At 36.7% G+C, this 12,442-nt stretch overlaps 1 protein-coding gene across 4 annotated transcripts in view; it reads left to right on the top strand.

Annotated features, from left to right (window-relative positions):
* Positions 1-12,442, top strand: part of cntnap2 (contactin associated protein like 2) — a 364,810-nt gene that overhangs the window by 197,085 nt on the left and 155,283 nt on the right. For all 4 annotated transcript variants that reach the window (XM_020712697.1, XM_020712695.2, XM_011488837.3 and 1 more), the window contains exons 11-12: positions 5,475-5,637; positions 10,207-10,313. In XM_020712697.1, the coding sequence (XP_020568356.1) occupies positions 5,475-5,637; positions 10,207-10,313 (270 nt within the window). The remainder of the gene's footprint in view (positions 1-5,474; positions 5,638-10,206; positions 10,314-12,442) is intronic.

The following is a 12,442-nucleotide window of genomic DNA, read 5'->3' on the forward strand; positions in this document are numbered from 1 at the left end:
GATTACAGCAAACCCTTATATAGTGATACAATTGATGACCTCAGAAGATTTTCGCATACATTCATGCAAATTGGCTTGCAAAAGTACCTACAGTACACACACACACTTTTCCAACTATAGGAAATATATAGGAAATGTTTCTTTTTTTTGTTTTACCCCAATGACTGAGCTATGTTTGCAGGCGGATTTAGCAACAGCTCTGACTCGTTCATTTTACATGACATAATGAATGCCGTGGAGCAGGGAGCCTGGTGGTAAACACAAGTTTGACGACTGCAGGGGATACAAAACTGCTGATTATTACTATGGCATGAAGTACAAAGCGATATTTAGGACACTGATTCACAGGCTAGGAAAGACATTTTCAGAGAAACATTCCTGGAGCAGTTGCAACTAATCGTATTTCAAGACTCAAACTCTCAATCAAGCATCTTCCGTTCACAGACGAGGCATGTAAGCCATAACAGGTTGTTCTATGGCCAAATGCCCTGCTTTGGTCTACATGAATAGACTGATTTGCATAAATCTCATTCAATAATCAGAATTCATGACCCAGATTTCTCATTCAATGCTTTACCTCCCCATTAAAACGGCTTTACGAGGAGAGCCTCAAGTCATGTAGATTTGTGTGGAGGTTAGTGTGGGCAATTTATGTGAACAAAATGTGTGGTTCCTGTTTTGGAGGGAGTCAGATTTGGTGAGATTTACACATACACAACGAGATGTGTGCTTTCCCTTCAGGCAGAATATCTGGCAAATTTATTCAAAACAGTCCATCCCATCCGAGGTTAATTTGCCTCTCAGAACAGAGTTAACAGAATAATATGCCGCACGTATACAAAAGACAGTTTAGCCCTTAGCCTGCCCTCAATTATTCTCTCTAATCGCTAAAACTTGATAAGTTTAGGAGGCCAAGCAAATTAAGCTTTCCTGGAGCCCTCAGGATAAACAACATTTCATGATCCTCGCTCTATCACTGTGTCACAACCAGCAAAGAGACCTCAATCAGGAACATTATATCTTTATATCTCAATTTCAAAGGCAACGATTTGTTAGTTTCAGGTTTTGCCGTCAGAAAGGTGACAGGTAGTTTCAAATAGCTGCTGGTGATTCCTTCATGAATGAGGCTCATCCCTGGCTTGCCACAGCATTTAAGTCATTATCATCTTCATCAACTTAAAAGCTCAAAGTCCCACTCTGCTCTACCTCTACATGGGAAAAAGAAGGACTTAAAGTCCCACTCCAATCATCATTTGATCTATTTTCAAAATGTTCCCAGTGGTCAGGACTGTTGGCGTGGCGTAAGCCTTCCCCCATTTCCCATCATCACTTTGTTTTACATTTTTTCTTACAGTCCCTCACATCCTTAACCTAACATAACTGGTGCAGCAAAAATGGTGAGCATTACTGAAGCCATGTTTTTAGTCCAGATGACAGGTCGGACGAGCAAAATGAAGATGTACCTGGGTCTATTGGTCTATAAGTGGAGCCAGCATAATGGAGCTTGTGGTTAACCATTGTAGGTTCTATTCCATGTCTACAGGCTCTTTCAAACTACATTTTTTTGTCTGCTCCTGATTTCCATTGATTTGAAACAATAAATACCCAAAAAGGTAATTATAAGCTTAATTTTCTTCATACATGTCCTCCATCATTAGAAAAATGCCAACAAGAACATGTAAAGAACATTTTTTTCATCAAAGTGGATCTTCATAGGGCATCTGGAACATGCCCATGAGTTCCATGTCTTGATTTTCTCACTTTTGTATGTCTTTGTTTTAATTTTTTCCTGTTTTTTTTTATTTCTTACAATGTCATCTGACCCCATTGTTAAGCCCTCATTCACTCTACCATTTCTGCATAAAACCTCTTCAACCAGGTCACCCACTTCTTTTGCCTCGTCCTTCTTTTTCTCTTCCTTTCACATCATCTCTGCTTCTCTCTTCCCCTCAAACGCTTTTTTTCCTTTTTTTTTTTTTTTGAAGCAATCTCCTGAACTCAAAGCCTATTTTACGGAGAGTAGTTTCTACCTCCTGACGTTATACTTACAGAAATTAGTAAGTGACTGACATAAGGCATCCACAAATTGAATTGCTCAAGAGGCAAGACAGATTGTCTCTCACACAAGCACGGAGATGCACATACACAAGGCTATAAAGTCATGCTCTTTCTTCAGCAGGGAGCTAGATAAATGGCTGTAATAATGAGGAAATAGTCCATTTTGGGACACTGCGCCATGAAGCATTCTGCTGTTTGCAAAGCAGATACGGAAAGAAAACGAAAAATATATATATTTTTTTTATCAGTCTTCATTTCTTTTAAATCAAGTGTGCCCTGATTATGTCATTCAGAAAAAAAGTATTTGTGTTATTCTAAGGTGTGCAATTTGAAAAAAAAGGAAAAAGCAAAGTATGTTTTAATAACATAATGTTTAAATTAGAGATGTCATGTATGGAATATGATTTAACTAACAGTACTTAAAACATGTTCATCATACTTCTGCCAATCCGTAAATGAACAAGAAAAGATGACAACTGAATATGACAGTTTTTCTTTTAATCTGTGCTTTCACATTGTCTTAACAGTTGATTCAATATTGTTTTTCACATAATTCATTGAAATACAATAATTTTATTTAAAATTAATACATTAAGAAATTGGAATTCTGTTAACTATAAATATATTTTGATATAATCTCACTCCAAAAACGGAATCCGTAAAAAGCCCTAGTTTAAAGAAAAATACTTGTTTTTGTCTTGCAAGAAATTTCATTTTATCAAGAAAGTTTTTCAATCCCAAAATAATCTTAGTTTCATGTCTTAGTGGTTAGAATTTTTTTCTTTACTCATTGTTTTTGCTTAATTAAAGGAAATCTGCTAATGGGTAAAAATATTTGACTTTTTTTTAATGGTCCTGTTGTTGCAGTTTAACATAAAACTGCTGATTCAAAAAATGTATTAAATTCTTGTTTGAGCTGTCGTTTTAGTGCAGTAAATTTAAAATAAATGACACCTTCCTAATCCAAATATCAGTTTAAATAATCAGACATTGATTTTGGCAACAGTGTCCAGTGTCTTCTGGAAATACTAGAGAGTTTTATCCTGTGAGTAACTGCTTAATAATTCAAAGCAGAAAATTTTGGCCGATGTCCATAGTGGCTCTGCAGGAAACATGCCTTTGAATGGGCTGCTGCCTGTGCTGCACCCAGACAGAGGAGGAAAGCTGGTGCCGGGCATTATAAGAGGCTTTCTGGACACAACAGAGGAGCTTTAAAAAATTGCTCCAGATAGACCTCGGGGGATTATTGCTGCTGTTCCAGGTCTAAAGAGAGTTATGTTGTGTGTGCACTTCAAATTAAAAGTACTGAATTAAAAAAAAAAAAAATATCAACTGAGATTTACCCGTGGAAGATGTGGAAATGGGTTTTGACCAATTTCATTCGTAATCTTGAATTTTAGCATGATCCCATTCTGATTCATTTTTTTTAATTCAACTATTTGTTACTGTTAGGCTTCCTTTTTTTTCTTCTTTTAAGTTTATTTGCAACCGTGAAAAAATAACACAGACCCAGATACACTAAAATCTGTTTATAAATCTAACAGCTCCAGTGGCAAAATACAAATTATGTTCTCTTAAATTTGCACTAAAATAATAAAACAAGTGCAAAACTAACATTTTTAAAACAAAACAAAACACAAACAATAAACAGGAAAAAGTCCAAAAAACAAGTTACAATCTGCCGTAGAGAAATAAATACAATGTAAGACCAGCATTTGTAAAATATTTAGGGTACCATCATTTCTGTGGATCTTTACTGAATAAATATAAATAAAAAAAATCTATATCTGTCAAAAGACTTCATTCCTCCATCCATTTTCAGTCCAGGGTTAAATTGAATTCTGTTTTATTTATATAGCCCATATTACAACACATTTGTCTCAAAAGGCTTGACTAATTGTTCAAAACATAAAATCAGTTATAAAATATAATAGCTGATTGCTAAACTAAACTAAACTAAACAGACTCAGCTAAACTGGGCATCCCTTCCCTTAGACCCTCCTTCTCGGTAAGGACTAATTCAAAGTAGGGTTATTGAGAGGCATGGGGATGTCCGTTTTTCTTTTTCTTTTCTTTTAATATTATAATCGAAGGTTTCATAGTTTCACAGTTCAACCAATTTACATTTAGTTATCATTTATTTTTTGTGAAGATGGGGTTATCTGAAAACCAATAGATGTGAACCTAAAGAATCACTCTGTAAGTACACAAATGGGCCTTTTGTTATTTTCCATGCGTTTTGCACAAACACACAGAGACACAAATCCTGAGGCCCCCACTGTGCAGCTGCACCCACAGCAATCAGCCTTTCTGATGCTTCAGCCTTGAGGCTGATGGGCAAGCTGGAGAGCATGACAGCATATAACATCACAATGATGGAGATGTCATTGACTGAGGTTTTATGACTTACTTGCATGTGTGTGAGTGGCTTTATTTATTTATTTAATTATTGGGGGGAGGGGTCTTATCTTTATCTTGAGGGACTGTCTGTATGCTGTTGATGTAGACAGCAGAAAGTGTTTGCACACACCTCCCTAACATTATATTAAAAAATTATTGGTTCTATTTAACTAGTGTAAATCATGATGAAGTGTGTGGACCAAAAACAGTCCATATGCATACTGTCTTGTCCTTCCCTTGTCCCCTAAGCAGTCAAGGCCCACTGGTCCATATAAGCAGCCCATAGAATGTTGTATCTCATAACACATTGTAAGTTGTGTATGTGCTTTGGCCCACAGAAGCCTCAGAACATGTATTATGGGTAATGGACCTTGTGAAAAAGCTGTAAAACAAGAAGACTAGTGAAGGGTTCATGTTTGTAAAACCAGCTAATCCACCTCTGTGGCTTAGTGGTAGAGTGTCTTCCTTGAAACTGAGAGGTTGTGGGTTCATATCATATGAAATCAAAGACTGTGAAAGGATCACCCAATGTTCCTCTGCTTGAAACTTAGTATTATGGATACTGATTTCAGCTCCCATAGTGTTGAATGCAAAATAACATTTTTTTTAAAAATTGCCCATCCAGGTGATAATTGATAAGAGAAATAATTCTATGATGTTTCTTTTAATAGATCGTGTTGATTCTATACTGTGTGCGTCTCTCTCCATATAGGTCCTTTTTAAAAATCTATAATGCACAGGAGAGGAGTAAAGCCACTAGTGGCAAAAGGAAAATTACTAATACAGATGAATGCATTTTTGATTGTTGGATATAGACTATTGTGTTCAAACTTTAAATTAAATCTCTCATCTACATTTTTCATCTTTTGAAAGTATGATTTTAATTCTACTTACATCTATTATTCTGACTTCTATCTCTAACAAAAGCCAAGTCAGATTTTAATTTAAAATATTTTAATTTATGTATCCGTTTATTTTAATACCACTATTCATAATTTTTTTTATTTCACTTTCAGGCTACTTTTTGCAGACACTGTTCCCGCCATCCCAGCATTCCTTTCAGGGGTGTATGCAAGCAATCCTGGTGGATGACCAACCGGCTGATTTGCACGCTGTGGAGAAAGGCACTGTGGGAGCTTTTGAGAATGTCAGCCTGGACATGTGTGCAATTATAGACAGGTAAGGCTGATAAGTGCTGCATGCCTGTGCACACACTCAATGTCGTATGCTGGAAACAGAAGTAATGAGAGCCATAAATAATGTGGTTTACTCTTAAGTAAAACAATTGCAGTGCACTGGCAAAAAAATCCTTTTTTAAAAGTACAAATATAAAATACAATTTGTCTTTCTGTTATTATAAGTCCTATTTTATGCACTACAACAGTCCAACTGTCATCAATTTGGACCATAACAATGTGAAAGACTAGAATTGCACATTTTAAAATGCATTTGTCTGAATAATTACATGTAATTTTATGTTTACTTTTAAACTTTAGTCCTGCTCTTGGTAAATACATCTGTACACTGTCAGGAGTGAAAATAAAACTTAGTTTCCCTATTTCAAGCTGAAACAAGACCACTGATAATTCACTAATAAAACTTCTACTGAAAAATATGTAATTTGTGTCAGTTGCTTTTAATAAAAAGTTTTCAAGATCAAACGACTCCAGATTCCAAAGATGTATTGTTGCATCAAACTCAAAAGTTATTGAGTCAGTTTTATCTAATATCAAGTGGAATAAGATATTAATTCTTGAAACTAGACAAAACTACTTGGTGAGGTTTTATGTTTTTTTACAATCTTTTCTTTTTTTTACACTTTGAACACTCTCAACAGTCTTAATTAAGCATCCAAAATAACCCACACAGCTCTTTAAACTATTGGCGAATACAACTGACTTGGAGATTCTGTGCCATACGTCTCATTGTTGGCTCACTTGCAGCATTCATTACGACTTGTTGACATTTCAATTTATTTTCTTGTCAGGGACTTGACAAACATATGGAAATAAATTTGCAATACATAGAATCATCCATGCCATAAGCTCAATCTGAGCATTTGCTCGAATCAAGCAGATGCATTTGTCCAAAATACAAAAACCATATGGGCAGGCCGAGTTAACAATTAAAGACCACATGGCTTCTTTGATGCTTGTGACTTTAGAGCCTGTTGTACAAAAGCTACTTTTCTTTATTTCTTCTTACTTAATCAGATTTGTAGTTTATCAATAAAAAGAAACAGCAAATTAAACAGATGATTAAACAGCTTCTTCCAATAGATGAGCTAGTATCAGGTAGCGACAGACCAGTCTGAACACTGTATGCTAAAAGTCAAAAATGTGTTGCTGTTGGGTTTTTTTTAGTCAAATTACGCCCAACTTTTTTGCCCTTCCAATTTTATTTTGTTTTCTTTCAACGTTTTTTGAAAGCGCATCACATTTATGGTGAGTGGTGTGTTTTTAGCATTAGTCTACTTTACTACAGGGGTAGGCTATCCATCTGAGTATCGACAGTATCGGCACCAAGGTGAAGTATTAATACTAGCGGGAAGAGATTGATACTTTTTATAATTTCGTCACAGTTTTTCCTTAAAACCTACAGTAAAGAGTTTGGATTTACTTACTGAGTTCATGGAACCGCAGCGTCTATCTGTCTGCAGTATTGCTAGATTGGGTAAAAAAAACAGCCCAATTTGAGTAAGTACCAGCCCAATTTGTGCAGGAAACTGCCCAATCTGGCAACATTGTCTTCTCTCATTGCTGCTCACACCTTGCCCCTCTCCTCCTTGTTTTATTGGAGAGTGGAGTCATTAAAAAGCCACATATTTGCTTGCAATGGCATGATTTTTTTCTGTTGTTTATAGTTCTATATTCATTATAGTGTTGTTTTTGTTTACTTTTGTCACTAGTGACTTTGATATTTTATTAATGCCTTTATTATTTTTTTAAGAATTTGTGTTGCTGTTTTATTTACATTTTTGTTACATTTTTTGCTATTTTTTTATATTTTGCACTATTTACTATTTTCTTCTTCTTATGGAATATTGCCATTATTAATATACATGTTCTATGTTTGATGTATATGTTCAGTTCAGCTTGTTGTAAGTATATAATTAACATTTTTATTTGCCGAAAGTCTCTGTCTTGTGTTCTATTATGCACCTAATTAACAAAGAAGTTGTATTTCTAAATAGTTCAATAATCAAACTTTTTTTTTAAGTTACAGCTTTGGTATAGATATCGGCTATACTACCCCTGTAATTACTTGTTATCAAATCTACACCAAAATTCCCAGATTCGCCCACCTCTACTTTATGACTCATCAATTGTAAACTGCTAGGATTATGTGACACAGGATCATTACTAGCAATGTGGATATGTTGCTTATATCTCCAAACAAAAATCTGTTTCAAATTACCACACCTAAAATCATAAAACCTATTTTATTAATACATGCTTGTGATATATTTTAGATTTTCTAACAGCCCCTTTTTTTCCCTGCACAACTAGAAGGACCAAATTAAGCTACAAACGTTTACTGTCAGCAGTCAGATTTTTGGCACAGTTCCTTAGAAAGTCCTGAAGATTCCATTGCATCATCGCAGCTTCCAGTATTGCTCAACTTGACTCCTTTAAATGAAGCATATCCCCGAAGTACCTGAGGTGGGCCTTCTCTGCAGTGGAAGATGAATGGGAGAGGTATTACCATCTAACTAATCAGAATGTCTTTGAAGGTGGTTCAATAGCCCTGTCTGACCTCCTTTTGATCAATGCCTTTCCATTGTGGCCTTCTGCTCAGGCTGAGATAATGGACGCCACAAAAAATCCCTGAAAAAAAACCTAGACATTCCTTCCAGTAAACATGCATGGCTCAGTACGTGCAACTTTCCTTTTTTCTCTCTGTAATGTGTTTTACCAAAACATTCAGTGAAGACATAATGCCACACAAATTTTACAAATATAACAATCTTTGCATTCCCTATTTATTCTCATACAAAACTGAACGACTGTGAAATGCTTTTTTTCCAGTTTGATTGCTTTGATGTTTTGTGTTATTATGGGAGTCTTCTTGTCATTGTTGTACCCACAGTTACGAGAAAGCTGTGGGTATATTCTGCAGCTTAAGAAGCTCCTACAGATTTACCTTTATAGTCATCTGAAGCCCAGTGCTGTGGTCGAACATCAGCATTAGAGATGGCATCAACACAGTCATCCTCTTGTCTAGTCACAGAGATAGAACACATCTGCACTATTTAACGGCCTGATTCTCAGCATGCTTTTGGAAGTAAGCATTATGATAGGATCCCTGCGGCTCGTATGCGCCACTGTTTGTTTTTCTTTTGGCTCAGCTGGGCTTTCGGTTCGTCTTCATAACTGCCTCATTCACGAACAGTGGTTCAGGATATTTTAATTATACTGTTTGTGCTTAAAGACGTTTGCACAAGGGCCTCTGGGTCCATTTCCTCCAGGACTGTTAAAACGACTAAATTACAGAACTTTTGAATTCTCTGGATTTGTTTACTTTCACTTTCTCTCCTCATTTAAGCAAAAACAGAAACCTGAAACTTGAGAGAAATAATTATTTAAAACTTTATTCTATTGTCCTAATTCTCTAATCACAATAGCATAGGTGCTTAGACAAATATTTAGTGTCATTGAAATTGTCTTAACAGAAAAACATTCAATTCAAATCAAAAGTCTACATGCTATGGTCATACCAGGCATGTGATGCACATCTAAGAACACAATGAACGCGGGTTTTAGCATACGGTGTTCAAATTGCACTGTCACTGCCTGATAATAGTGCATGTTCTCACAGTTGGACAAGGCTTGGTGTGAAAAGTCAAAATGATGCAAATCTCTCGAATCTTGCTCCAGGCTTTTTCTTTCACAGCTCTAAATATTTGAAAGACTTGGCGTCATGTATGTACCCGGGTGCAAACCGAAATAAGTTAATTTCTCCTTCATGATCAAATTTCAAACTGTTTGGCACTTCTGGGAATTAAAAAAGAACGTAATCCATATGTCACTCGTATAGCCAAATTCCTGACTAGTTCTACCAAGTTGAACTTTCAACGTGCATTTAATGGCTGTGTGTTTTGTACGTAGAGCCAGAAAACAGACTTAAAAACTTGTGTAGTGATGCTACTGTTTACTAGCACATCTCCGCCACCTACAGTGGAAAGAGGTTCAATGCAAGTTTCAAAGCGGCGCAAATCTTTGAATCTTGCTTCAGGCTTTTTCTTTCACAGCTCTATTTGAATTATATTAAAAACAGGATGTCATATTATCACGGCCAGGCACACACCGCAATCACAAATCTTTCCCCCATGAAGTTCACAAAGGTTGGCACTTCCCTGTGGACGCAATCCACACGTTACGACCCAATCCAGATCCCTAATTGGTCAAAGTTCAGCTGTTCAACATTCAAGAGGTTGAACTTTTAGCGTGCGTTCACTTAAATGTGAAAGTTTCCAACGCAGAAGCCGGAAAAGCAAGTTTGCGGGCGTTCACATTGAAAGTCGCTGCCTGAATGCCAGTTGCCACGGCTGGCAACTGGCATTCAGGCTTGAGTTAATTAAATCCTAAATGAAGTTGTAAAAAAAACATCAATATTTACACATGTGAGACTTTTTCCAATGCATATCACCTGATGAATGTAATAAGAATGTCATTCTGTGCATGCTGTGAACAATGGTTGTGTGGCAACTGTTTTGTTTGAGACTGTTTGTAATGTCCTCCTCTGCAGATGCATGCCTAATCACTGTGAACATGGAGGTCGGTGCAAGCAGACCTGGGAGAGCTTCAGTTGTACCTGTGATGGAACAGGATACAGTGGAGCTACCTGCCACACTTGTAAGTTTGTGAATGTGTGAGAAACTTGGCCAACCTTCTTTTATTATTGTTTTTTTTTTCCTCCTCTCATCTCTTCAGCGCCACTACTATGTCTCTCTTGTGTGCTCATATTTGATTCGGCCTTCTGCTCTTTGCCTTTGATTGATTAAGCCTCTTCACAATTCTCTATGTGGAGACAGTTGAACTTTTGAAGTGTTCAAACGCCAGGCTTGTCCTATCACACTGTGTTTTGTTCCCGTCAGAGAAAAAGGAATCTGGCTCCCAAAGCACCAGCACACAAAAAAAAGAAGCGAGTCAGTGTAATCTTTTTTAAGGCTTAAAAGTTTGAGAATGTCATCTCTCCTCCCACAAGTCACAAATGTTGCTCCCTTTTTAAAGAGAGAAAGTGAAAAAGCTCAAGCTACACTGTGGGTTTAAAAGATAAGTTTGTATCCAAGAAGTATGACAAAGTGATTGCAATGAGTAATTTTTCTGCACATCAAAAGATTAGCTGACAACAAATAGATAGAAGGTAATAAACACAATTAAAATTTAAAATACAAGACAGTACTGTTAAAATGTGTTTTTCCCATAATTCCCTGCTTTTATTGTAAAAATGTATATTCAAATCTTTAAATCAGTGTTTTCTTGCTTTATTCATCTTCGCAACAAAAAATATTTTATGTGCATTAAAATGCCAATATTAAGAGGTTATGCAAAGTATGGGCAAATTTGTTGAATGCAAACTTTGCAATAGCTATGAATAACAAAAGACTGCTGAAAACGTGCATGTGATTTTAAATACATGCTCCAGTTTAAAAAAAAGCAAAGAAAGGCCAAATCTGAGGGCCAGCCAATAAAATGTGGGCAGAGGGATTGGATGAGGGATTTTCGGCGTGAAACTTCTAACAGTTGGCATGCTGGAGCTGGTGAGTGGCCAGTTGCTGGCCATGGATTTATCATGTGGCTTAGAAACAAGACATATCCATAAAATATCATGGATTCAGGGGTTTCCTGGAAAAAAGAGCCATAAACCAAAAAAAGGGGGATTAGCCTTCCACTGAGAGAAATGGCTTGTTGAAAGACTTCTTGGCTGTTGATGTTCTGTATAATTTTATCCTCCATGGTTACATTATTGACCCCTAAAGTGACATCTCACATAAAAGTATATTGAAAACTGTAAATCAATATTTTTTGCCCAAAAACCAGTTTTAAAAGAGTAATGGAATAATTAAGTTTTGAGTATAATACAAACCAATAGGCACTCGTTGTTAAAGTTAAAGTACCATTAGCTGTCACACACCTAGGTGTGTGAAATTTGCTCTCCGCATTTGACCCATCCCCTGAGGGAGTGCTCGGGAACCCCCAATCCAACTATTTAACCCTTGTGCTATCTTGGATGACCCCACCCTTACATTGACGTGTTCTTCCTACCATGAGAAAGGTGGATAAAGGTAGAAAGACTTCATGTAATCCATGGACACCAGTGAGGTTTACAAATCATTGAAGAAAAAAGGTTCAGCGCACTGAGCGCACTTTCTCTCCATGTGCTTTGAGTTTTTGTACAATATTAGCTACACCTGGCTTGTCCTGACATGTTTTGTTTTGTTCTACTTCTTGAATATGTGGTAAAGGATCTCATTTATCCAGGTGGTGTTGTGTTGAAGTTGAGTCATAGCAACTGCTCTTAAAATCTTCTTGAATTCATTTTTTGATTTGCAAATATTTTCTCCATGAGGCAAGATTATACCCATCTGAAGAAATCTAAAACTCCATTGGAAATTTGGGTTCTTCCCTTATGGAGTGAAGCAGTTTATGTAGGTTTGGGTGAAACCCAATAGTGAAATCATGTTTGTTACCCTTGTTCCTGTGGATGGTTGGTCCTCTGGGAGTGCAGTTGGCTCAGACCGATCAAAGCTAATAACTAATGACAGTGGTTGCACCCCTAGTTCCTCCCTGGCTTTCAACGCCTCATTACATGCTCAAACAAGTCTCTGGTTCTTGGACAAACCAGCCATCATCCACCCAAGAGTCTCACTTGACTAAAGAGGGCTTCATTAGTGGAACGTGGACTGAAATGTATACAACAGTATACACCACTACCCCTTCCTTGGGTGCCTTCACCTCTCTATATTCCACTGCATTCCATA

This window comes from Oryzias latipes, chromosome 20 (genome assembly GCF_002234675.1).
Source record: "Oryzias latipes chromosome 20, ASM223467v1".
NCBI classification, from domain to species: Eukaryota; Metazoa; Chordata; class Actinopteri; order Beloniformes; family Adrianichthyidae; genus Oryzias; species Oryzias latipes.